Raw genomic sequence first — 27378 nt, forward strand, 5'->3', positions numbered from 1 at the left:
GTATCTCTCTACAATCTGCAATCACGTCACTGCACCGCAGTGCAAATGTGCTTTAAAGCCCTTATGCACTTACAGCAGATCTAACTTCAGCACCGTGGGGAATCCAGATATCACCTGCATGGTAATTTGCAATTATAGAACCAGAAAGAATACTAGAGGAGAATCTCCTGGTATGCTACCTTTAAAGACATATCTAGCAGCAATACTGTGAACCACACATCAGCAGGTTTTCACTTCAGCAGGCAGACTAGTTGGAAGAAAATAAAATTCTAAAATATGTTAATGAATATTCTGTATGTAATGAATATAATGAATATACACAAAAGCCAAGCAGCATATCATCTGTAGAAAAAATCATGTGCCCCCAAACAAACAGCATTCTTTGTGGGAGCTGACAATACATGGGATTAAGGATAATTAGCAGTAATTACTCATCTGAACTTCAGAAAAGTTACTGTCTTTGCAATGTAGTTCGTCAAAGGTTTAAGTCAGGAAGGGACAGACTATGGTCTTTTGTGGATCAGAAAATGTTTAAAAGAAAAACAAAACTATAAACAGCTGCAGCTCAATGTGGTATAAATGTAGCATGACTGTTCTAGGAAATGTGTTGGAACTGGGGGTATTCGTGTGCATATTAAACCTCTAAAGAACACGGGAACAAAAAAGGTGATAAAACTGGTGAACAGCAGAATCTTTTGCGGTTAGTCAGATCTAGAGAGAATGCTGAAGTGCTTCAGAAGAACCTATATGAGAAAATTATACAACATGGAGAAATGATAATTCAGCTCTGAATTAAAAAAATAATAATAAAATAAAATAATTACTTGTGAAATTGTCAGGCTGGCAAGTAATTGCAAGAATTCAGCAAAGAGACTGACTCTCGATGTCATTCAGAACAAATGGGGATACAGGAAAGGGGAAGAAATTTATAGGACATTCATTATTTCAGAGATAAAAGTAACCATTGAAATTATTGAATAAATATAAATTGTATGTATAAGTATAGGGACATGATAATATGTCTACATAACTATGGTGTGCACATGTTAATATACCATAAGGGCTTTACTCTACTTTTCTCTTATGCACTTGGTACACATATCTTGGATTATCAGGCATTTAGAATGTGTGTCCTACCGTCTGCTCAATGCCCAGCCTCTGACAAGCTGCTCTAACAGTTTTAACACTGCAAAGTTTGTAAATACCTTTACACAATGCAGGGGCCTCTTGAGAGCAGATCTTTCTTGTTCCTTCATCCAGTAGTCTTAATGATTTCTCATGGACCATTAAGTTTTCTTGTTGAAGAAAACTGTCTCAGATGTTTTCTCTCCGTTTTTAGGGCCTGGATATTGTAATCTGAATTCTGCACCTATAATCATATTAGAGAAAAAATGATTATTATGTTTCTGTCTACATTTCTTCATGATACTACATTGTATGCTATGTTGTAGGCTGACTGAAATCATGGCCCTGGGCAATTGCACTTGACTGAAATTCACTCCCTTCTAATCTTACGTAGAACTTTAGAGGTGTTAAAGGTCCAACATCGCTGCTGTTCTGGTCTTCAACATTCTGATGACATGGCACTCACATATCTGCTCTATAGCCTTAGTTTTCTGTATTTGTGATTTACATTTTATGTAACTACACCCTAAAATGGGAAAGAGAAAAAAAAAAAGTCAATGCTGAAGGTTGAATTCAGTGATGTTCCATTACATTTTCTGTCTCTTGCTGCTCTAAGAAAATGTTATGCTTGATCCTTCAAGTCATGTTAAAAAGATCTTATTTGTACTTCTGCCATACTACTTTGCACAGCAACCTCATGCTCAGAGGGGAAAAACGGAGCCTGAACACAAGCCCATCTGCTCCACAGGACAAAACCCAACTTTGAGCCACAAAGTATCTCCATAGGTACAGGAACTCTATTTTGGACACTCAAACACCTCCACTCACTCTGCCCTTCTGCTGAGGTAACGCCTGACCAGCCTTTCAGTCTCATTGATGATTTTTTTTTCGTTTCTACTAAGTAACCAAAAGATGTTCTGGCTATTAGATCAAGGTTATGCTTACCAAAAATGCATTTTTCATTGGAAAATAGCAGACTGGAATTAAACACAGCATTTCTTAAAATTGCAGTCTAATCACAACTTTTGGTAAGTATACTTTTCACAAAGGACATAATTAAACCGCAGAACTCCATATCAGTAGATGATGTGCCACCCCAAGTTACCGATGAGTTAAAAAGTGATGAGAAATTCACGGAGGAAAGCTTCCTGGAAAGGCCACTGAACACAGTTACAACCTCAGGCCTTGTAAGCACCACACTTTGCTGGAAGGCTACAGCAAGAAAAGTATTGCAGTATGTTTGCTCTCTTACGCTCCTCTATTAAGCATCTGCTGCTGGCTGTTGCTAAAAAAAGGAACTAAATGAATCAAGGAGACTGATCCAGTGCAACTCTTTTCTTTTTTTTTTTTTCCCTGGGATTTTGTTTATTTCAAACTGAACAAAAGAATCACAACGCTTTCTTATTCAAACATCAGAATTATTTGCTATTGACTCATAATCTGAAAGCAATTTGAATTCTTTGGAGAAAATGGCCCTTGTACATTATTTTGTCCCAAAAGTTTTGCCAAAATATGTGAAATAAGTCAAAATGCACACAAGTGTGTGCATTCAACATGCATCAGATAATTAAAACTACAACAGGTTTAACACTTTAACTTATCCTTTTCAGATAGATCTTTTACTTTCATGTCTATATATGTATATGGAAATTAGCAAAGAGCTTATTTTTCTGTGTAGAATCTGCATATAAACAAATAAACTCATTCTTTCAGTTTTCAAGTGCACCTCTTCAGTGAATTCAGCGTGTTTTTGTTTTGAGTACCTGAAACATTTTGCAGCTCACCTTACTGTGTGACTCCCAGAAAATATATAACGTTGGGATGCGAGGAATTTCTCTGTGAATTCATTCCATTGCTGAATCCTTGTGCCTGAAGACCCCTTGTAAGATTAGATAATAGCCCTCCACGTGGTTTTCTGTTTCTTTTTTAAAAACTAGTTTTCCGTGTGTCTTTGTTAAACAAGAGATTGAAATCATCCCAAATGAATGTTGGAAGAGAAAATTTAGCCTGACTTCGGTGTACAAGACCTAAGAATCTGAAATATTGTTTGCAGGACTGATACTACAAGTTTAAGTTTACACGTAAACTATAAGTTTATACTTACAGTAAGTATAGGAAGTTTGCATTTGTGATGGCACACTGCTCTAAAATGCAACCCTTTCCATTTTATTACAGGTTTCCTTCATACAAACTTTAAAAGTTCTTTAAGAAAAATATACTCCTTTGGACACAACTTCAGAAACAAACTAAATCCATAATTGCCTCAGGAAGCACACACAGTAGTCCATCTCTGCAAATTTTTAAGCAAGTTCTTTCTAAAATAATTGCCATTAGAAATCCCTGCTCAGCATTTCTTCTTTTTAAAATAACTCTTTAAAAAAAAAAAAAAAAAAGAAAGAAAAGGAAAGCTACCTCAACACAATGATTTATATACTTTTTTCCCCCACAGTTACTAAGTTTCTGAAAAAGATTAATTGCTACTGAACCTGGAGATCAGTCTACAGCACTAGAGAACATCAGATTTAACAGCAGATTAGAGCCAAGAGAAGCCTCCAAATGCTATATGAGCAACCCACAACTTATTTTCTATTCCTAACAACAGTGAATACACACTGAGTCTGCCAGCCCTGTAATGCAAAAATTTTCAGTGTAAAACATGCACAGTAAAAAAAAATAAAAACAAAACACTAAATACTATCTTAACATGTATCTTAACATGCCTTGCAAATTATAAAGTTGCCGATGTTTGTAGTTTATGTGAGATCAACAAATCAAGGGGTATTTGGGGAGGTTTCTGGGAATGCCTGCCTTTGTCTTTTCATGGGCATGCTTACAGCTCTCACCCTTCCCCTGTCCCCCGGGACAAGTATAGTTCCTGTATCATCTTTTGAAGTATACCTGAGCATATTTCTACCAAAACAGCGATGGGGAGTAGGGAGTTTTTTGTTTGTTGTTTTGTTTTCTTTGTTTCAGTTTTGTGATTGTGCTTTTGAATTTCAGACAGGATGACTAAATGTACTGTTTTAGTCCATTCTGCAAGGACTAAACTAATGAAGTGCTAATTAACTTTCCAGCACCTATAAAGAGGTAATTCACTCATCCCATCTCCCACTGTAAACTGCAATGGCTATTAGCATGTAAAGGACTGCCAAGTCCTATAATAAGTGTTACAGTCATAAATAGCAAATAAATACTGATAAGCATTGTTAGTAAGAGCAAAGAAAGAGACCAAATAAAGATAAGAGTGTCCTTAACAGATGATTCAATCTGGGTACCTTGCTCTCCTTCCCCGCTGAGGCTGTCGTGTGCTGCAGTCACGCCTCTCAGCGCCAGCCTGCACTGGGATGATAATCAGTCACTATGAAAACTCATTAGCTCCACAGCAATGAGCCCTCCACTGCTGAAGCTTGGTGCTGTTCTTAGTACCGTGGCAATGATCTCTAACTGGATGTCCCAAACTCTCCCATCTCTGGTAGGACTAAATACCACCAGACTACCCACTTCAGTAAGTAGCTGTGATGTGTTGCAATCCATCTGAATGCTGAGCAAATATAAGTGCCAGCAAAAGCTTTACTCTGTTGCCTCTCTATGAATCTTTTTAGAGTACTAATCTTCCTATCATCACTTAATGCATGCTTCTTTTTGGGCATCATAAATCTGCACATTGGTGAGCATGTTGTGGTCTTACTATGAAAGAAAAGATTTTAAAATAGCATCCTTAAATATTTAAGAACAAATGCCTTCATCTTGAGGGTGAAATGCTAAAAATAGCACAGCAATGCCATTTCTTTTGCTTCGATATTTTGCCTGTTTACTGCTCCAGAAAAAAAAAAAATGTACTGCATTATTAAGGAAAACAGGTATCAGAAGATTTCTTTTTAATTTTTGTCTGATTAGTGCTATACATAAGCTATTGACTACAATATTCAAGGAGCCTGATCCTTTCTTATTTTTTCCTTTATTGGAGCATGGTTAAGCAAATAAATAGCTGATAAAATAAAATTGGTACTAGGAAGCTGGGTATCAGAACTTTAGAAAGGTAATTGTACAAATAACAAATATCAGCTTGTATGTTTGATGCTCATATCCAACAGCCTCTGTTAATTAAGACCTACAGAAAAGCTGTGATTAGCTATTAATGAAAAGTGTAAAAATTAAAGTAATAGTTTAGCTAGGAACACTATCCTAGTTATAAGTTATCTGTAAGTTAAACTAGAACACATTTTTTCTAGATGGTTAGTAAAACAATTTTATTATAACTGCAGTCAGATGTTTGTATGATAGTGTGTTATGTAAAAGATATAGTTAACTGTTTGTACAGTAGAGCACAATATACAGAACTTAATTTTTCAGTTGTAAATAAAAATGCATTAACTAATCAACATTTAATTAATTGAATATATGCACACAGGAAAAGCATTACTGCAGAAAGTCACTTCGTTTAGACTTTAAATACCACTACTTTAAATTTAATTATATTGTAAGAAACAATTCTTATAAGTTTTAGAGCATCAAGGTGAAAAGACAAGGAAAAGCTCCAGTTTGTTTTCTATAAATGGAGTTTATGCCCACTGACCTACAATACAGTTTGCTAGTTCTTGTGGCAATGTGATATTATAAGAAATAAGGTTCCCTATCTAATTTAAATCCAAGTTTAAGGTTGCAATTGAGTGGCAAAGAGGTGCACACTTGTTGTTGCAACATGTAGGCATATGTATATTTACACACTAATATATGATTATATATATTGTCATTTTCAAATTCCAGGTAGTGTAAACTGCCATGCCTCCCTTGGCTTCATCGGAACACTGATGTTACAAATGCCTCCTGAGTATTATTTTAGTAATGCTCTTCAAACTCAAACATTGGAGTTATATGCACATTTTGGGTTTCAAGAGGGCTAGCAGGAGTGCCTGGAGAGCTGGGGACACAAGCACAAAAACCCGATTATCTGAGCTTGGCAACATCTGCCAAGTGGAAAAAATACCATCTTCAATCAGGTGGCATGTTGTTATAGAACTAGCACCACAACTCTGCTGCCTTTTTCTAAACTTCAGCTTCTAGCTGAGACTTTATGGCCCAGGTGCTCAGCGATGCTGTGGTCATCACTACCTGTTTTTTAATTGGCAGCAGTCAATTAAAGTTAGCTGTCAAGTTAGTGTCATCCCCTGGCAGCTTCTCTAGTGAACAGTGCTGCGCAAGCGGTTCTCCAGAAGTTCTCTCCTATACACAGCTCAAAAATTGCACATCTTGCACCAGGAAAAAAGAGCAAAACCTCCCCATCTTTATTAACATTTTCTCCTCCCCTTGCTGGAAGAAATGTAGGGTCAGGGGAAAGACCCCCCTCTTCAGCAACGTTTCACTCCCAGGACCAAAATCCTACGACTGACAAGTATTGTTCTATTTAAGCACTGATACTGAGTATACGTGTTTCCATTTGCCCAATTACTAGTAACAATGGAGGCAGCTATAGCAGCTTTATCAGAATGTGAGTGCAAGTGAAAAAAATTAATCTTTGTAAGGTAAGTAAAGTGACTGTAACTCAGCAGCCTGCCAAGGCAGATTAATATGGCTCTTTGTAGAGACTCTTCTGTTTTCCCCAGATTTCCAAGAACTAGAATGATTTGTCTTCATTGCTGCTGTTCACCACTCGTTATTTCTTTTCTCGTTTGTTGACTAAGGCCTGTCAGCAGTAAGCCTGCGTTTGGAGACTAGATTCAGCAGCTTTCAAAAGGTTTTGATGCATTCTAGCTCTTTCCATGTGGCACAGCAGTTTCTGCTTGAGATAGGCATTAAATGACAAAGAAAATTAAAAAAAAAAAAAAAAAAGAGAGAGAGAAAAAAAAAACTAAGTGCACCTACCTGCACATGCTTATTTTTCTCTGTAATTATTCGTATTACCCATCCTAGTTAACAAAGGTACCCCAATAGCATGCACACAGGTAACAAAGAATACCAGAAAAAAAAATGTAGCCCACACTGGAGCTGCTGTCTCAGCACTCATTTCTGCATGGGCAGCCCATCACAACGCATTCATATTATGCCTGAAGGTCTTTCACTGTGAAAAATATTTTCCCAAATAGCTACTGCATTTTTTATTTTTTTTTAAATCAAGATATACGTTAAGTGCCATAAGAAAATATCAGCCAAATTAATCAATAAACATTATTTTCTCAGACAAAACACACCAATACATATTGTTAGCATATACAAATACCTTTGACAACACAGCGTGGACTGTAATTGCTTTACTACAGACCATGCACAATCCTGCTATCGCATCCATTCTCAACTGCAGAGAACTCTATTCACTTGAATGCAGTAAAATCTGTTGCTATCAACCAAAAATAGCAGGTATCGCAAATATCACAGTTTATTCATAAACTATACGGAGTATTTCTGTTCTGTAGGAATTATAATTGCAAGCTTTAGGCTCCTGAACTTCAACAAGAGGTTGCTCTTGTATGGGCACACTGGGCAGCCTTTCTACAGAGCAGCATGGAAACTTGTGAACAGAGCTTACACTTCAAAGGGTCACCAGCTATAAGGTTTCAATTGTTCTAGCTTGCCATTTTAGTAGCTGCTCAAATCTAATTTAAATTATCTCTCCAGTTGTAAGTTTGGTTAGATTTTATTCTTCTCCATGTGTTAAACTAGATCACCTGTGCCCTAAAAATTAAGGCTGCAAGAGCACAACAATTTAGCACTGACCTTTGGATATGCCTTTCTGTCAAACCCAGGTTTGACTGTCCTCTGTTTAGTCATCTACGCTATGATACCTTATTCTTCCTTCCAAAACAAGGGAACAATACAGTTCTGAATTGTTTTAGTTAACTCCACAGTAAAAGAGGTCACTGCTGTCTTCAATGACTTCTTCAAAATAGACACTGTGGGGGACAAAAAGTCTATGCTCTTCTCTAACATTGCGCTGATACTCAGAAAAATATTGCTACCTTCCCGTCTGACCTCAGTCTACAGAGATACTGCACCTTTTCTGAGGCACGGAACTATGCAACTTACTCCTCACTAAGCATCAATATCAAAGCTTGCCAATTTTAACAATCACTCTTTGTGCTGACACCGAGTAGAATTTCAGAATAAAATTAATTTATTCCAACTTTATCCAGACCAAAAATATTTCAGTGTCATCCATTAGCAACTGCACTGTAAAATTCAGCAGCCAATATAGTATTATTAGAAAAGAATAATGCAGAATATTAGCTTGAAATTACAGCCTGAAAACAGTCAAAATATTTCTGGTGCCAATTAGTTTTCATTCCCTCACCTGAATTTGTTCGATCATCTGATTATGGTGCTTTGTCTCGTTCTGATGCTGTGCATTTCTATAAATCCCATTAAGTAGACAGTTACCTACTCTTGCAAGGTATCACATGAGTTTTAAAGGCAGTGTAGTGTTGGCCTGCTCTGAAATACAGTTTTTTACTTTGCTCTTGTTTGTGGTGGTGGTTGCTGAAAAAGAACAGGTTCGGAATTCCTAAAATTCTGTGCCAGTAAAGGACAGTGTGATGCCTTTCCTGCCCTGTGCCATGCCTGCCATCACCCCCGATCATCTAAACTAACCTAGTACTTTTCAGTACTGCCCCTGTCTTCCCTTTGGTGTACGTGTAGCTGAAGTCAACCAAGAAGAGTTTTCTGTGCTGCAAACCTGCTAACACACCTCCAGAACCGCTTCCCAGCCAATTCCCTATTGCGTGAGTCACACAGACTGTGCTTTCTCTTTGGGATTTTGTATTTGTTCTTTTCTGTCTTTGTTGTTTCCATTAGTCTAAAGTAAAAGTCATTCAAGCTGAAAGGACATATTTGTTCTCTGTTAATGAAAAACCTTACCGTCCCTCTGCAAAGAATTACATCAACCACTTGTGCTGAATCACTAACAGGAAACTGCTCTCACCCACACTGGAAACAATGCTCAGAGACTCTGCTGCAGATGTGCAACATGGCAAAACTGTGCAAAATCACCAGCCTAATTAGTTAAGAGGATAATGAGTGATGACTAGGAGGAACCTCACTGCAAATATATAATGCAAACAATAAAGAAAAATAGGTGGTGTTTTCAAACAGCAATTAAATCTATTCTGTTCCCTTTATTTTTATTGTTGTTGTTGTGTTACAGACTCAGATTAGCCCCAAGGAAGGGTGGCAAGTTTATAGTTCAGCCCAGGATCCTGATGGCCGTTGCATTTGTACTGTTGTTGCACCTGAACAAAACCTATGTTCAAGAGATGCCAAGAGCAGACAACTTAGACAGCTGCTAGAGAAGGTAAGTCTTCCCAATGAATTTCTCCTTTTGATCACTGAACTTCCCTGGAAATCCACTCCTGCCTCTCTAAGTTTAATATATAATGGTGCCCTGAAGCGTTATCTATAAAAACATTCCTTGAGGGTATATCCCCTACCTGTGTTTTCACCACTTATCGTAATTTGTCTGTTTCCCTCATAGCACACCTCTGTCAACCCAAGCCACTTATCTAGCAAACTGAAGTTGCGTTTTCTCTTGCTCATTCCCCAAACCCTTTCTTACACACATACAGGACTGACTTTCCCTGTGTCAAAACAGTTACAAATCCCACCTTAAACTTCCTCGTTGTTGTGGGATTTAAACTACAGCTCCTGCTTCAAACATGTAAGTCTCTTGAAGGTCATTCCTTGTCTCTTATCAGCAAATAATGAGATACAGACATGACAGCACCACCAAAGCAGACCGTACAGATGAGAAACAATTCTAAGTTATTTTTATTTCTTATTTCCTCAGTTAATACTATTTATTTCATTCTCCGGTGGTGCAAATTTTGTCTAAACAACCCAATTCTTATTCCCACTATTATCCACTCTTGTTTATATATTAAAATTGGTAAACTGTTATTTTGTATGAACCGAAAAAAACACTGCAACCATGAAAACACAAACTATTATTCTGCATTCCCTGTGTAGGTAACCAAGTTTATAGTTACTGTGTAACAGCTAGTAGTTCATACCCTGAGGGACTGAGACAGAGCATTTGAACAGCAACAGCAGAAAGCAACATAAAATGTAGACCCCCCCCAAAAAAATGCATTTTTCAGCATACAATTTTCAGTATTTTTTCAGCTATAGAAAAATCACTCCAATGCTAAATCCAGCAGATGTTCCCTTCATAAACCTCCATGAACTTCAGGAGGGACTTAATTTCAGTTTTTGACAGAGTCCATAGCATGACATGTAACTAAGTAGTTTTAGAAACTTCCCAAAAACAATCCCTTTCTCAGAAGAAAGTTTTTCAACTTATGTAAAATGTAAAGGAGAAAAGTAGAAATGTAGAAAGTAGAAATGTAAAGGAGATGGGAGGACAGGCAGTCATGTTTGCTCCTGATACCCATCTTCAGTTATTTCTCCTTGCCCTCTCCTCCACAGAATATATTAACAGGTTTTAATGAGCTATTTTTCCATCTCAGGGTCCCAAGGAAATAAAACATCAGAATTTTTCCAAGCTAAATACGTTGGTGAGGGTAGAGTCTCCTAGAATGGGGTTCACACCACCTTCATATTGTTCCAAAACTGATAAAAATCCCAGCCAAACTCAATTAGTTGGCTTTCCACTTACCATCTATGACAGGAGGTAGGAACGATCAAAATTCAGGATAAGACCTAATTCAGTAAACGTGTTAGCTATGACCGCCAAACAGCCAGTAATTTTTAAGCCTAATTAATGTTTTTCATCTTTAACAACAAGCCTGCCCTCTTACTCACCATTCCTACAGATTTCATGGTACTCAGCAGATGCAGCTTGAGAACAGGTACAAAATGAAGTCACAGAGAAAAACCTGTGGCTTTGTGTGTCAACAAAAATACCTACAGACCTGTGGACCATGTGTGTCACCACAAAACCGAAGAACTACTTGCTTGCTCAACAGTTGGAAAGCAAAGAAGAAATAAAAACGTTACTTTTTCACTTAAAAATACTTCTAGGAACTGCCAATGGTAACCGTCCAAAAGCTGATTTGTACTATTTTAAGTATATATTTTTCTGAATCCCCGCAGTCTGTAGGTTACAACATATTAATTTCAAATACAAATATTAGTTTAAATTTTACATGCTCTTGCAGACAACAGGAGTACTGCTACTTTTGTGGTTTATTAGGAAGGTCAATTTTTTTTTTTTGAGACAAAACTTCAATACAGCACTTAATATTCTTTTTTTTTTTTTTCATAGTCCACTTTTTTCCCGTTTTAGTGGACGGAACACTTACTGTCAAATAATAACTGCATTTGCAAAATGTGTCATGTTTATGACTGGGAAAAACATTGCTTTTATAATAGGCACTGCTAGATAATTATAATTATCTATATATAGATATATATATATCCATATATATTATATAGATATATAATTAACTCCAGATGAAAAGTCCTTGCCTCATTTTAGTGAAAGTGCTAAATGAGGTCACTTGCAGTACTACAGTTTCCTGAACAGTCACTTATCTATAAAAAATGATTTTCTACTATTAAAACAATTGGCTGAAGTTTCTAATTTTATACTTGTAAAACCACAAGCAAATCCCAATTTAATGATGGCCCCATCCCAGCTTATCTCTGGACAGTCTCATGTATTCCTTATAGTGAATTATTATACCAATGCCTACTAGGTATGAAAATCACACTCTTCGTAACAGCCCAGAAATTTTCTCCTAATCTTAGTCCTGTTCCTCAAGTGGAGGAGGAAACACATGGTGCATGGAGCATCCTGAAGAACAGGCAGCATCTACTACAAAAGACAAAGTAGCCTCTAACAATTAACAGCATTTTTCCAGCCCATTGAAAATGGTGCTGAAAGGATCCCCCTCTCTACCTCAAAGAAACTATCCAAATACTCTGTGGCTCTAAGATCTCAGTCCCGCTAGCCCTCTGTTAGCGCTGTTCCCCAATTTTTGTACTGTCATGCAGTTATGGAATTTAAAACCTATACTGTGGTATAAATGGCTCACAGCTAAAGCCTTGACATAAGTACATTTTATTGCCTGACATTTAACTATCTGAGCAGGGAAAAAAAAAAAAAAAAAAAAGTAAAGCAACAAAAAGTGCATTTAGAGAGTGTTCTTCTTTAACAGGTTCAGAATATGTCCCAATCTATTGAAGTTTTAAATCTACGGACTCAGAGGGATTTCCAGTATGTTTTAAAAATGGAAACACAAATGAAAGGGCTGAAGGCCAAGTTTCGGCAAATTGAAGATGATCGGAAGACATTAATGACAAAGCATTTTCAAGTAGGTTTTATTTTAACAATAACTTTGAAAGCCTGCTGGAAGCGATGTACTAAGCAGCAATGCATGGACTGCTAAGATCTCAGCTTGAAATGTTCATACAAGAGCAACATTAAAATGAAAAGCGTAATAAGATTTCCTTTATGATAATAATCTTTTGCTCTGTTCAATTTAATTGTACTAGGAAGTAACCATTAATTATTAAGATATTGGAGATATGTCACTAGAAACAGATTCCTGTTTTTCCTGTATCATTGTGCATGTCATACTGAGAAATTTATATTCATTCAAGCTCCAGTGATAAATGGGCAGATCCAATGGAATTAATAGCAAGTAACTAGAGAGTTCTGCACTTTTACTGCTGCCTGACATTCACTGCAGTTGAAGGGAAGAAAGCCTATAATAAATCAGGTTGTTGTAATTTTTATCCAGTAGAATTAAGATCTAATTTCGTGTCTGAAGGTTTGCTATTCTGAGTTTGGGATAGGGGAGGAGGGCAATCATTCCCAGTCGCATCTGTATGATTAAAAAAAGACTTCTAAGGAATTTTAATGACAAGAAAAAAACACAAGCCAATCTTTTTGTGAGGAAGGAGAGTTGCAAAGATTACAAAACAGCTTTGTGTATTCTGAGAGGAAAAAAAAAAAAAACAAAACACCTATTTGAAGTACTTTTAAGGAGAAAAATTTACAAAAACATAGTTAAGTTCTTCAAATATCAAGTCTGATAAACAGTATTTCAGGTTGCAAGACAGCAAGGTAGAATCTAAAAAATATATTACAAAGCTTACATTAACAAAATTTATATTTAAACCCTTCATGAAACACAAAATGGACATACTTTTCTAATCAGCATTAAAGTTACATACCTAAACAATTACATAGCTAATTTATTTTCCAGAGACACTGAATATTCTGGACTTAATAGCATCAGGAATTAAATACTTTAATGATCTGACTACCAAACATTATTCTTTGTCATCACTCTTCATATAGGAGGCTGAACACATTCTTCTAGTAATTTTCAGGTAGTAAAGCTCTGCAATTTTTCCTTTTATCACTCATTGCTACAACACATTTCTATAATGCCATTATATATTCTTTATCCTCATAATAGTTTTTCTTGAACAAAATATCAAAATTTGACTGTCTGATATGTGATGTCAAAGGTAGCAGACTCCTGCAGTATTCTAACCTTTTAAATATTCAGCATTTATATTGGTCAGACATTTAACCTCAGTTTGATAGTTTGCCAGGAGCATAAAGCAGATTTCCAGCCAATCAAATGATAGAGGAATTTAGAAGGTCAACATCACACAACATGCTGCTGGCTTTCTGAAATTCAGCCTACTAACATTCCAGTGCTTTATCTTACCTGAGACACAGGAACTTCTTGATATAACAAAACCCCTCACACCAGCAGGTGCAAAGCACCAGAATATGCCTACCACCCATTCATTTTGCAGTACAATTTAGTTCCTGTGCCACGGATCACAGCAACAAGTTAGGAACGTCAGCAAACACTATGGTTTTGGTTTTGTTTTGTTTTTCATGAAAACGCCAAAAACATCTTTATATCATTTACTGAAGCGGGATGTTTTATGCTATGGTTCCATGTTTCTGAGAGCCAAATAGAACAAATTTGATCCAGGTCACACTTGAGAATATGGTCATATTTCTGTCAAATCAGCATTCATGCCAGGCAAAAGATATTTGGTCCCCCCCAAAAAAGTTACAGCAGTTTGCTCAAATGATACCTCATCTGACATAAATTCTGTCAGGAATAAGTTACCTCCACTAATTCTCCTAAACTCATCATCTTGCTGAGTTTTGTTTTTCCATCCATGATTTACCCATGATTTTTGACTGCTTACTGCCCCTAGAACCAAAGCCTAAGTTCATCATTTCAAAATCAAATATAAACTTTTGGCTTTTTGTGCATTCCACATCACAAAACCTAGTCTCGTTATCAAGAAAGACACAACTGTTTGTTTTTTACAGATATATTAGGCTCAAGATGAATTTTTAATAAGGATAGTCAAATAAAAAATAGTTTTAACTGTAGACAAAAACTCTTCATTTCTTCCTGTCCACCTCAATAATTCTGCTAATATTCTATAATTGGAAGACCCTTTGAGAACAGAGCCAAAGATACAAAGAAAACTTCTGATGGTTTCTAATCCATTTATAACAACATATCTCTTTGTAATTTAAAATGCCACTTCCTAGATATTAAGATAACCTGCATGCAAACTATTCTTTCCAACTCCACATATAGGCCTTTATTTTGAGCAAATAATAATTCCAATATGAAAACCATTGTTAAAACTGCATGGATGAGCTGAGCACTGAAGAGACGTAAAACTCTCAAGCTGTTCTAGAACACGTTTGAGAGGTAAAAACTCAGAGGCAGATCTTCAAGCAAATCTAATGCCAACCCTGACTATCAGCTTCTTTCACATCTCCTCAGTAGAAAAGCATTCTGTTTGACATTATGTTATTTATTTTGAAAATGTTTTACCATGCTTATTGCATCCATTTATACGAGTGATGTAACAAACTGTACGTATCTCCGTGCATCTCATTGACTATACTAACTAATGACCACATTTGCTTCTGCACCTCTTCTTTGTGCTTGGGCATCCATTTAGTTCTCTTCTGCTTTCCCTTTTAATCTGCTGACTATTCCATCTATTCCTTCAGGACTCCATTTTCTAATCTCTTCAATAGCCTCTCCCTGTGTGTCCTCATCCATTCTCAGTCTCTATTATCACCTAATATTAGTGCCTAACAAGTCTCTATTTCCACCCTTTTTCTTGTTTTGTCCAGGCTTGCATCTCCTCATGCCTCTGGCATTTGCTCACAGAAGTCCTGCTGTTTTCTCAAAATATAAACAGATATGCAAATCAAGGGCAAACCTACAAGCTTTTCATAAAGCAAAACCTTTTGATTGCAAGGATTATTGAGGTTATCTACAGAAAAAAAAAAATAATAAAATAAAAATAAAAAGAAAGAAAAAAATAACCTCAATCTAGACTAATTTAGTAAAGATTAAGTTTACTGCATTTAAAAGAATTATTACAAAAACAAAATATAAGCAGTCATTATAAGTTACAAAGAGAAATTCTCAATGTACATGACAAAAGTCTGAGAAAGGGGCAACCAAGAATTCCCAAGTGGAGCCTTGCTTTCCTTAATTGATATTTAGGAACAGGAGTGGTGACAAAATACCAATTGCACATAGCAATAAAATGATTTGCTACAGTCCAGAACAAAGAACGCCTGAGGAAGTTCAAAGGCACCTAGTGATGTAGAAGTACCACAAGTACAAAACAGTTTAAGAACCATGGATTTTTCACTTCAGAAGAAAGAGGTATATATCACTGTGTCCAGATCAGAACTAAACAGGGTCCAACAGATATTTAGGAAAAAATGAACTCAGTATTTCTAAGGAGTGAAATAAAAATGAACAGCTTACCCACTATAGATCAGGTGTGATGTTTTTGACTGTCACCAGGTGTTCAGGTCTAATCACCTTTTCTCAGGAAGATACAGTCCATGGGGGTTTATATCCTCTGGATGGAAAGTCAGACCCTCAACAGGTCTGGTTCAGATCACTGGAAGGTAATCATATACCTCAGTAGAAATAAACTATCATCTCACACATTTTGTCTACTGCTTACTGCCATTAATTCTGAGATTTCTAAGACTTTCACAGTACACTGAAATAATAGCTCTAACTAAAATCAATAGTCATTTTTGAGTCATTTTAATAATCAGGCATAAATATTACATAACAGGGAATAAGAGGATTTAATTCCTTTAAACTGCTCTAATACGCATTTGATTACCTTTAACAGGAGTTGAAAGAAAAGATGGATGAGCTCCTGCCACTGATCCCAGTTCTGGAACAATACAAAACTGATGCCAAACTAATCACCCAGTTCAAGGAAGAAATTAGGAATCTGTCTACTGTACTCACTGGGATTCAAGAAGAGATTGGTGCTTATGACTATGAGGAACTACACCAGCGGGTGCTCAGTTTAGAAACCAGGCTTCGAGACTGCATGAAAAAGCTCAGTAAGTTTACTGTTTCTTGTCAGATTTGATCCCACAGCTGTACATTTTTGGTTTTCTCTATAGCAGGATGAAGTTTTCTTTTTTGATGAAAGTCTGAGCTATATTCAGGAAAATTAAGAAAACATTTAGGAAAAAATTCTTCACCAAAAGGGTTGTGAAGCATTGGAACATGCTGGCCAGGGTAGTAGTTGAGTCACCATCCCTGAAGGTATTCAAAAAATGTGTAGATGTGGTGCTTACTGGCATGGTTTAACGGTGGACTTGGTAGTGCTAGGTAAAAGGTTAGACTAGATGATCTTAGAGGGCTTTTCCAATCTCAATGACTCTCTAATTCCATACTCTGATCTGTGCTACCCTAAAAAATGTCAAGAGTAACTCCTCTTAAGGTTAGTCATACCCCTCAAAATTTGCGCCAACGTATTTTAGATAATTACCTACCCTACTTTATACAAAAGGAACTGAGATGGAAAATTATAAAAGATAGCAACTTTAAATCTAAGAGACTTACAACTCATTGGGGAGATACAAAGGTTCTTTCTAAAAAGTTCAGACGGGCTTTTCTATTTAAGTCATTTTTGGTTAATCAGTGTGAAAAAAACAATAGTCAGAAGTAGACTGGAATCAGTTTGGCACTGTCCATGATACAAATCTTGCTATGACACCTGAGAGCCCACTCCAACTGCACTGTCTTTAGACCTGTAATACCAGCATTAAGACAGATATGCCACTTTCCCATCTGGAACACAACAAAATTAGCATTATATCTAATTTAGTGGAGTGAAGCATGATTTTTTTTTTTGAAAACACAGCAAAAATCCATCATGAGCACTGCACTAGATTTACATCAGGCAGCCTCCATCTTTATTGCTCATGTTGCTGGCTTTTGTTAGAAAAAGTTGATGTTCAGCATCTCCAAAAATCAGCACTAGCTCAGTATTAGCTACCAAAACTAAAAGTCTGAAGTATCGTTAAGTGTCAACCTTAACTTCCATTACGCAAGCAGGGTAATTGGTACCCACCCACTTTGCAGCCATGATGCAAAGTCTGCCCTCAGAATGCACGCACTGACTTTGAGAAACCTGATAAAAATAAATTAGCTTAAAGAGAGGAATTATTTTTCTGATTCTGATTGTCTTTTATGTATGTGGACCAAAATGCTAATTGTATGAAGTATCACTGAGAAATTAGGAATTTCTTTTATCAAGTAATGCAGTTCTCATGGTAATAATGAACTATCGAGGAGTAATTTTTTCTTTCTTATATATAATATTCCATGGTAATTCTATTACACTTATTTCAATTAAATTCTAGTGATAATACTTAAATTGGTCATTAAGGAAAAGTATTTTTGTTCATAAAAGTGAAAATGTGTTATTTTGAATATTTATTACCTTAATTATGAATTTCGTTGCTGTTCAAAATATATTTTATAGTATTTTTAAAGAAGGGTATTTCTGACAAAAGGAGTAGAAAATCAAGAAAATCTGAAAAACTCTACTAACATATTTAAGTTACCTCACAGTTTATGGCAATTTTACTTAAATATTGAAATATAAAAATAGCAAGCACCTCAACAACATCTTGCCAAAAGGAACTGAAAAGACTCCCAAAATGCCATGTCCAATAATGAATGAAATAGCAATTCAGTGAAATCAGTAGGAAATTTTCAGTGTTACAATTAAGTGTTCATTGAATGGCTTTTGATAATATTTTCAAAGACATAAATATCAATTGAATGTTTAATTGCCTTTGAGGTTTCATAAATATGGCCTCTGCAAGCAGTGTAAAATGTGCTTTAAATTTAATATTTACAGAAACAATTAGAAGAATCAGTACCTGAGATTGCAACTTTTAAAACAAGCAATGGATATACCTACATACATATAGATAGATAGATAAACAAACAACAAACAAACAAAAAAACAGCAGTATCTGATGAGTTAACATTGGCTTTTTCATGTTGAATGTTTAATAATAAATAAGTTTTCACAACAACCACAAGGCACTGACAGGTCAGCCAAGTTTTCACTGTAATAGACAACAGAGACATACATCATTTTTAGAAAAGGTATACCTCTGAATTTTAACAAGTCTTTCTGTTGTTCAGATTGTGTCAAAGTAGGAGGGCAGCTGAGAAATAGATATGGTGTTGGCTATGTTCGTACTTCCTAATTTTTATACAGCTTTGTAGCTAAGATGACAAGTTGCCCTTTCCAATCTGGTGGGTAATATTTTGATACATACTTTGAAAGCAGCAGAACACTGGAGATGAAACTTAAAACCAGACCTTAATATAACGTAAATCACTACAATGCTATTGGACTCCTTGGCTTGATGCAGAAGCCAAGTAACCTACATTTAGGATTGCCCAGCTTAGTGGTGATAGTGTTTCTAGCTGGGGGAACATTATGCTAGGTATCAGTATTAGCATCATCTACAGTTTCCTTCTCTTGATGTTTGTTACTAGACAAACTTGGACACTTTGCTTGTAAGAATGTTTGCATAACGCAATGCAATGCCTCTCAGCAGGATTCATTACCTCCAGTGGACACCTTGCTAAAGCAGTTTTACGGCTTCCAATGCTGAGGTAGCTTAGACATCTTTGCATGCCACTTCACTGTGCTGCATTGATCATGTTTTGTTGACATATATATGTATCATAGCATAAATCAAATTATCCAAACGCCCACTTGGGTTTTGGATAATGATGACACTGTTTTTCAAGTCAGCCACCCTAGCATTTATGTGTGTCCATTATTTTTTTTTTTTTAATTTTCTGATTCACCTTGTTTATACATCCCAGGACTACATATACATTTGCTGTAATATGAAAAATTAATTTTATTTATTTATTACAAATAGGTTTGTTTTGGTTTGGTTTTCTTTTGTTCCCCCCTTCCCTGCCCAAGTTTCACATGTATATATATATTGTTTTATATTGATTTATATCTCATCATTCCAGATAACCCACTAATAGTTTTCATATATCTTCCCTGTGTTTTAGGGTCTGCCTGGCCCACCAGGTGAAAAAGGTGAAAATGGTGATGTGGGCCCAATGGTAAGACTTTGTCCCCATCGGTCACTCTGGGGGCAATGAGTATCATCTTTATATTATTGTATTTTCTCTGTAGCTCACAATTTGATAATTTACTCCTGAATTTGTTGCCTGAGCATGAAACATTTGTGCATTTTGAACTGCCTCTGGGATTTATTTTGCTTTCCTGCATCCATCTTAACTCTAAGATAAAGATTTATATAACTTCAGAAAATACTCTGAAAAGTAGGTAGCAAAGCAACCAAGTTTGCCTGACAGGATAGTGGCAAGCAGGGTCAGGAAAGAAAGAGAAAAGACACCACTGCACTGAAGAATTTGGAACTGCTTTTCTGAAATAGGAACTTCAGGGCATTGTACCATAGCATCAGGGATCAATGGCACATTTTCCATTGGACTGTAATTGTATGACAAAAGATGGTAAACATTATTTGGTTTTGTTTCTCTGGGTCATCTTGAGACTACATTCTTCAACTGTTTATGCTGTTGTCACAATGCCTTCTGTGCTGGTCTTGACAGAATTGCAAGCTATCTACATTTTGTGTGTGCCTCCAACACCTTATGCCAAGGCTGCCTGCTTTTTTACTGCCCATCTGTAGTCACCATGGTACACTACGGCCATATGGGTGCTACCAGACAGATAAGCTACTCTGAGGTCTTTGTGCAGTGGAAGGGATATGTAGGTAATGCACAGGGAAACAAGTCCTCATGATTCACAATCATTATATCATTTTCAGCTCATGTACTATGTATCTTGGATATTTTTGTGAACTCATGCAGTGGGCTGCAATCTAGCCCTGCTGTTGTTGTAGCACTGTGAAGATTAAAAGTCTCTTACAGATTGAAGATATGATTTATAGTTGGCCAAAGAAGCCCCACTGGACTTTTATTCTATGATTTTAAATATACCAAATTGTCTCTTTGATACAGGGTCCACCTGGTCCTCCAGGTCCAAGAGGTCCCCAAGGTCCTAATGGAGCTGATGTAAGAATTAATCTATTTTTCTCTTTAAATTCCTTTTGAAATTCAGTAATAAGCAATATATTTGGGGTAACTGTACTTGAAATAACATCTTGTATCATTGCAGGGTCCCCAAGGCCCACCAGGCTCAATTGGCTCTGTTGGAGGTGTTGGTGAAAAGGTGAGAATGTTGATTATGTCATACCTAGAAGGAGAAAACGTTGGAATAGGAATATATATTTTGATTCTTCTTTGGTGCTATACAGATATGTTACAGTTCCAAAATATCTTTCATTAATAATTATTAATAGTAATCAACCAATACTTCTAATGGCTGATTTACTATTGTTGTTTGTTTTGTTGTTTGTTTTTTTTTTTCTTTCACATTTTACATCACAAAATTATTTAAGTATTAGGCAAGAGCTTTGGGGGAGAAGATGTAGTTTTTGGAATGATTAGTAAGTATAAGGCTATGGTGATTTCCTTGGTTACACAGTTTAAAGTAACATAATTGGCTTCAACAGTATTATTTTATACTGCTGTGGCTTAGAATATCATGTAGCCTTCTACCTGGAAGGTTAAGAATATAAGATACTGTGGTAAACATATCTGTGAGGTGAAGCAAAAGTCACATCAATATGTGTTTGTTCCCCATAGAAATAGATATAGTTCCAATAAAGTTAAAGGTTTGAAGATGATTTAAGCTAGTTGAAAATCTGGAAACAGATTTAGAATCCCAACAATCATCCCACTAAATTTAATTCAACATGACATTCAGATTTGTGTATCCCTAGTTGTCATTTTTATTTCCTCTTGCTTATTTCCTGTGTTGTCTGCATTCATACAGAGAAGCTTCCACATATATTATTTTGGAGGTTTTATTTCTTCTAATTACTTCCTTCCTCCTTCTCGAGTTGTAGCATATGACTGTTTGTTTTCCTAGTTAAGACTCCTTTCCTCTTAATTTCAGTTCCATTTAATGAGTTCTGCAAGCTGAGAAATAATGGAGAGTTGTTTTTGTCAGGAGGAGTTTTGTTTTTATCACATTGTGTTACTGCAATAGGAGGACTGTTCACGCTTTTAAACAAAACCAAAGCCTTTTCCCTTTTCCTCCTCTTCCCACATACTTTTTTCCCCCAATGTATTATTATTATTGTTGTTGTTATTATTTATTATGTCGGCATACTTTGGCCTGTGCCCCCCCTCAGGAGATATATCATACTGTAGATAATATAATGCAGTGCTGATTGGAAAAATATTTTGGCATCCTTCCTGTCATTGTTGAGGAGTAGCAGAAGATCTTTTATCATTAATACAAAGACCCCTTCTGTCAAATTATAAACACTTTTTGACACATTTAGTGCCATGTATTTTTAGCTAGCTTGTTTGTTCACCTGCTGTACACACGAAGGTTTAAATGTTCAAAGAAATCTGAAGCACAAACATGCATGTAGCCTTGCATTATTAATGCCTGTATCCTCCATGGAGCAGTCTAGAAGTTTTGAGACTTACGCTCAACCAGAACCACCTAAAACCAGCTTCCGCCCAGCCATTATTCTCTTTGTTCTGCTTATAATTAAGAAAAAGGGGAAAAACAGAATGTACCAGCACACGCTGATCTCTAATTTGATATCAAAAGCCTAACATAAAGATATTCTAAATATCCAGTAAATTGCTCAAAACTTTGCAAAGCTGGGCCTTGGATGTTTACGTCAGTTGAAAGCAAAACTACTGTTCAGAAAATAATAAGGAAATGAAGATTATGAATTTTCTTACAAAGAATACTCAGTGCTTATTGACCTGAAGTATCCATCCACCAGACATATTTTAAAATATGCTTTATCACATAAACAATTTTAAGTACTAAGAGGGATCATTCATTAAGATCACTGTAAAATTAAGTGTGTCTAATTAAACATACCACAGTTTCTAAAGGCAACTTTACCCTTTAGAAGTGTCCTTTCTAAAGGGTATGTTAATATTGCCCCTAAAATTCTGATAATCTGTTAATTACCTTATTCTGGAATTCACCTGGGTAGTCATATCTTATTTCATTTATCTAACTTAATATTTACATTTGGCCAAGTTTTGGTCCTAGTGAGGTCATCACGTTGACGTTAGCTTCTATAAGAAAAAAAAAAATGGTATCTACAGTATGAGGTTTGTTTAAATTTCATGTTTTATGATTTATACTTTTCCATTGCATAGAAATGAGAAAGATGCACACTGCATTAATTGAACTGTCACAGGGGCATGCAGGTCATACAGGATATGAAGGATACACAAGTTTAATGAGAAAATGAGGGGAAAAATCCCCTATTAACAACCACAAATTGAAAAAAATCCTCTGGAATAAAAATCTATTTGTTACCGCAGCACTCCATGACAATTGGAAAGCAAGTTCTGTTATCCTTTCACAGATTTGTGTATCTGTGACACTATTAGCTAAACATTCTACTAACAGAGTAGTTTATATAAAGGTTTATTTATCAGTCCACTGAGCTAGAAAATAATCAGTCATAACTAAATTTGAAAATGAACCATGACAAAGAATCTTTTACATGTATAATATTTTGTATTGGCTCAAAAAAAAAAAAAAAAAAAAAAAAAGACGGAATTAACTTTAATGTTCAATTAATAGTGTATAATCTTTGACTTGTATGGATTGGTGTTCTCATATGGTGTTTTCAAAGCCATCTGGTTTACTAAACAATTTCCATCACTAGCAATTACATAGCATATGCTTTTATGGCCTGTGGTAAAAGTTTTACTAACGATTATGCTATTACTTTATCCTAATAGATTTTCTTTATGTAATTATTTATTTTAACAGTAGCTTCAGCAATAATGTCTCTACTCAATTGAAATTAATCTCCAAATAGTATTTTCTTATTTGTAGGGACTTACTTCCAGGCAAAAATATATCTTAAAGGGAAAATATACATATATACATAGTCAATATACTCCTTTGGCTTTTTTGTGACTAGAAAAGAAGAAGACAAACAGGAAATTTGTAATGTATGGGATAATAAAAGGGAAGAACTTCCAAAGCCCACAGGGAAAGTTTGTCTTCCTGTCTCACTAAAAGCTTAGTTTGACAGATTCTTTCAAAAATTTCAGATTCCAGTTCTGCAAAAACACATGTAACAACTGCCTTTAGGTAGTCTCAATAAAAGACAGTTCCTATAAGCTGTTAACATGAATAAGCATGCAACAGTATGTAGTAACAGAATAAATTCATAGAAATATTCTACCTGATGACTCATTAATTTATCTTTACACATGTACAGGGTGAACCTGGAGAAGCTGGTAACCCTGGACCTCCTGGAGAATCTGGAACATCCGTGAGTACTTTGATTTTGTCTTACTAACCTGTATCATGGTTAACAAAGGTATCTGGTAGTGCTTGCTTTAGAAAGCATTTAATCAGATTAATTGTGTATGTTGTCTTTAAATTTTCAGTGAAGAACTTGAAATGCAGTTTGTATCCTTATAATTATAGCCACATCTTGTACTAACAATTAGACAATAAAGCTGTGAAGATTTCGTAAAAGAGTACCTATTTGTTCTTCCCAAAGTATTAACTTTTATATACGTATTTATCTCTCTGGAAACAGTTCACTGATGCAGAATAGGTTCAGACTCGCATCTGGGTGCAGATGTTGGCAGTCAGACCTGAGATACACAGGTTTTCCAATCTGAGGCTGAGGGCCTGATTTCCCATTCACATGCAAACCATTTATTGAATAACATTGTCCAGATCTGAAAAACAGTTTTGCCACTAATGTGTTTTTAGGCATTCAATTCCTAGACAATATTTTTTGTGTTCACATGATTTCTACAGGGTCCAAAAGGTGAAAGGGGAGAAAAAGGTGAGGCTGGTCCACCCGGAGCAGCCGGACCACCAGGTGCTAAAGGACCTCCAGGTGATGATGGCCCTAAGGGTAACCCAGTAAGTAAGCTTAATAATTTTAACAGAAAGCATTGTGAAGCACTGCTGAAGTTCTGCTAAATACAGAGCTACAAATTAAATTCTACATTTGAATTAACTTCATTATATTCTTCACAAAACATTTCTATTGACTGCTGTCTGCTTCTCAATGGATGACATATTCCTGTGTGTTTTTTTTTTCCTGACTTATTTAGGGTCCGGTTGGTTTTCCTGGAGATCCTGGTCCCCCTGGGGAACCTGGTCCAGCTGTAAGTATATTTTAAGAACAGTTTTAGGTCCTGGTCTTAGTTTTCACTGAATTCTAGTTACTCTCACCTCTTCTCTGTTTGAGAATGAGGTCTTTCTTGTCAGAGCAGTTGTTCTGGCTGTTCATATATTTCTTAAATCTAACAAAAGGTTTGGAAATCTTTAAAAAGTTTTGAAAATGACTGTCCTTAGAAAAATTCCTTATAGAAAAACTGTATTCTTATCTTGATATATGAAAGTAAATTACTTATTTTGTCTGAATTTTGTCTTTTGTTTATTTTCACATGATTTCTGTAGGGTCAAGATGGTGTTGGTGGAGAGAAGGGTGAAGATGGTGATCCTGGTCAACCTGTGAGTTGTTTCATTCATTTTGTTTTGGCTGCATGTTCTCTCCTACGCTAAGAAAGTACTTTTTGCTGAATCAGTGGTTTCTATAAATTCATGCTCTTAAAAAATATTTTCTAAATGGATTCCTTTTTTTGTATCGTACTGAAAAAATATCTCATTCTTTCCTTGTAGAGATAGAAGTATCTATATAATGCACACAATCAAAAGCAAGAGGTCAATTTCTTTTAGAAGTAGAAACAAACGATGTGTTAAGAATTTGTGCTGGAGCTGCTGAGAAGCACTAAAAATAGAGCAACTCTGAGCATAAGAAAGTAATGCTGCAGCAAAATAGTCTTCATTAGCCCACTTGTTGAAATGAAGCAAAATCTAGGAATTTCTGCTGTATTTCATGTTAAAGCTATCTGAGTAATACCCATATTAATCATAAAAGCTCTTACCTTTCTGGAGATTTCTATGTTAAAGCATTATGAATTTCATTTTCTGTTGCAAAAAGCTAGGGCTTCCATTTTGGAAAGTCTCTTAACAGCTCTGGAATTTCTAGTTATCAGGGAAATACAGTACAATACAGTACAGCTTGAAAGAAAAATGTTAGTACATTGGACATATGGTTGCAACTAAGTTATAAACTGGGGTTTAACCTGCAAACTTCAGGATGAGCATCTGTATGTCTTACTCAAGAATAAGTACTTTTAGAGTGTTGTGTTCATGAAGAAAAAAAAACTGTTCAGCAACCCCAAAATATTTAAAAGATTATTACAGGTTAACCTAAATGAAGTAGGCAAATGGCTTATCAGTGCACAAAAGATTTTCAATAGAAGACCACATAGGGGCATTTATTTTACAGATGTTAGTGAAAACTGTAGCAAAAGTAGCAACTTGAGCACCTGAAAACACAAGAAACACTTCTTAATAGAGGTAGGCAGTAGTCTAAGATCATATGCTACTTCTGTGCAGCCACATTCTGGGCTGAAATGATTTGTTTTAAGCAGGAAAAGAAAAGAGTGGTTGCATTTTGTACACTAACAAAACCTTTTAAAATCTCCAAAAACTACCCTAAGAAAGTATTTGCTGATTAAGCAAGTATCATTTCTGTATGTATATTTATGGACTACATAAACTTCAACAGACTTTCTGTCTATTGAAGGGGATCAACATATTGCAGACGTATGTTGAATTTAAGAAGGACTATAACTTTTATCTTTCGTTACCACTAAGCCTACCACTTTCCACTGCAGGGTCCACCAGGTCCTTCAGGTGAAGCCGGCCCACCTGGTCCACCTGGAAAGAGGGTAAGTCATTTCTCATTGTCTCCTGTACATTTCCCTTTCTGAGACATGTTCTAGAGTACTTCAGCTACTTGTTTACTTGTAATATTAAGTAAATTTAAGGTGGTCTAGAAGCATTGTCAGAAGTAAATTTTGTTACATTTAGAGCTGCATTTAGATCATGACAAATCACGAGAGGTATATATCCATCAGCACAAATGCCCTTATTTGCCAACATCAAGCAGAACAAAAACACATGGGGAAGTGTCTATACTTGTCTATAATAACATGTTTTTTTTCACCCAAGTGAATTCAGTGTCTGCAAGGGTAAGAAACTAGCATTTTTCCTGGTTTGCTAATAGGAGTGTGACAATGAGAGTAATATTAGACATCATCTTTAGACATATGACTGCTGGCAGAGAACAGAAAGAAAGTGCCTGTTTTGGTGTCTTTCACTTATGAAATAAAATAATTTGAACACAACTTCTGCACAAATCTATGTCATCCCCTCCACATGCAAAATTAACAAGCAGACATTTCTATAGCTTATGAAGCTATTTCATTATTTCTAAAATCTTTGAAGCTTCACAGGCTTTACAAATACAGTTAATCAAAACCACTAAATAATGTTATACTTACAGAACTGTAGTAGATGTATCAACCTTTAGATCTCTCTCAGGCAGCAATTAGATGCAGTTTTTACACTTTAAAAAAAGATAGGGGGAGCATCATTAAATGTAAGCTGAGAGCTATTTAACAAAATGTGTTAAATTGCTCTATTTAATGGGCTTGAGTGAACTGACATGCCTAATTAGTTTTATCTATTTTACACAATAATCTATTTGCTCCACAAGCTTGCAAAACATTTAAAATATTATAAATTATTTTGGTAGCATTAACAACCTTATCACTAGAACTGCTAATATTCAGTTGAGCCATAATTCAATTAGTATGTTTGTTCTACATCAGATTAGAACTTCCTACTTTATTATATGGAAGGCAGTAGTTCATTCCTAGTAGATAGGATATATTGCTATTTCTAGCTAGGTAAAAAACACTTCAGAAATGCAAATGCATCTGTCACCTGGGCTTT

The 27378-nt window shown here is 35.8% G+C and overlaps 2 protein-coding genes across 4 annotated transcripts in view; both read left to right on the plus strand.

Moving 5' to 3' along the window:
* The window catches only part of LOC140003025 (noelin-3-like), a 47932-nt gene extending 30524 nt beyond the window's left edge, over window positions 1-17408 (plus strand). The window contains exons 1-4 of one of the 3 annotated variants that reach the window (XM_072041721.1): window positions 4417-4630; window positions 9260-9406; window positions 12231-12386; window positions 16243-17023. In XM_072041721.1, the coding sequence (XP_071897822.1) occupies window positions 4511-4630; window positions 9260-9406; window positions 12231-12386; window positions 16243-16491 (672 nt within the window). In that variant the 5' untranslated portion in view covers window positions 4417-4510 and the 3' untranslated portion in view covers window positions 16492-17023. Of the gene's footprint in view, window positions 1-4396; window positions 4631-9259; window positions 9407-12230; window positions 12387-16242 lie in introns of those variants that run through there. The other 2 variants (XM_072041722.1, XM_072041723.1) reach the window with 2 other exon arrangements.
* Window positions 16825-27378, plus strand: part of LOC140003091 (uncharacterized) — a 29262-nt gene continuing 18708 nt past the window's right edge. Inside the window, exons 1-9 of the mRNA XM_072041889.1 lie at window positions 16825-16848; window positions 19467-19520; window positions 20445-20498; window positions 20602-20655; window positions 23765-23818; window positions 24319-24426; window positions 24621-24674; window positions 24970-25023; window positions 26256-26309. Coding sequence (XP_071897990.1) covers window positions 16825-16848; window positions 19467-19520; window positions 20445-20498; window positions 20602-20655; window positions 23765-23818; window positions 24319-24426; window positions 24621-24674; window positions 24970-25023; window positions 26256-26309 — 510 coding nt within the window. The remainder of the gene's footprint in view (window positions 16849-19466; window positions 19521-20444; window positions 20499-20601; window positions 20656-23764; window positions 23819-24318; window positions 24427-24620; window positions 24675-24969; window positions 25024-26255; window positions 26310-27378) is intronic.

The sequence above is a fragment of the Anas platyrhynchos genome, chromosome 8 (genome assembly GCF_047663525.1).
Source record: "Anas platyrhynchos isolate ZD024472 breed Pekin duck chromosome 8, IASCAAS_PekinDuck_T2T, whole genome shotgun sequence".
NCBI classification, from domain to species: Eukaryota; Metazoa; Chordata; class Aves; order Anseriformes; family Anatidae; genus Anas; species Anas platyrhynchos.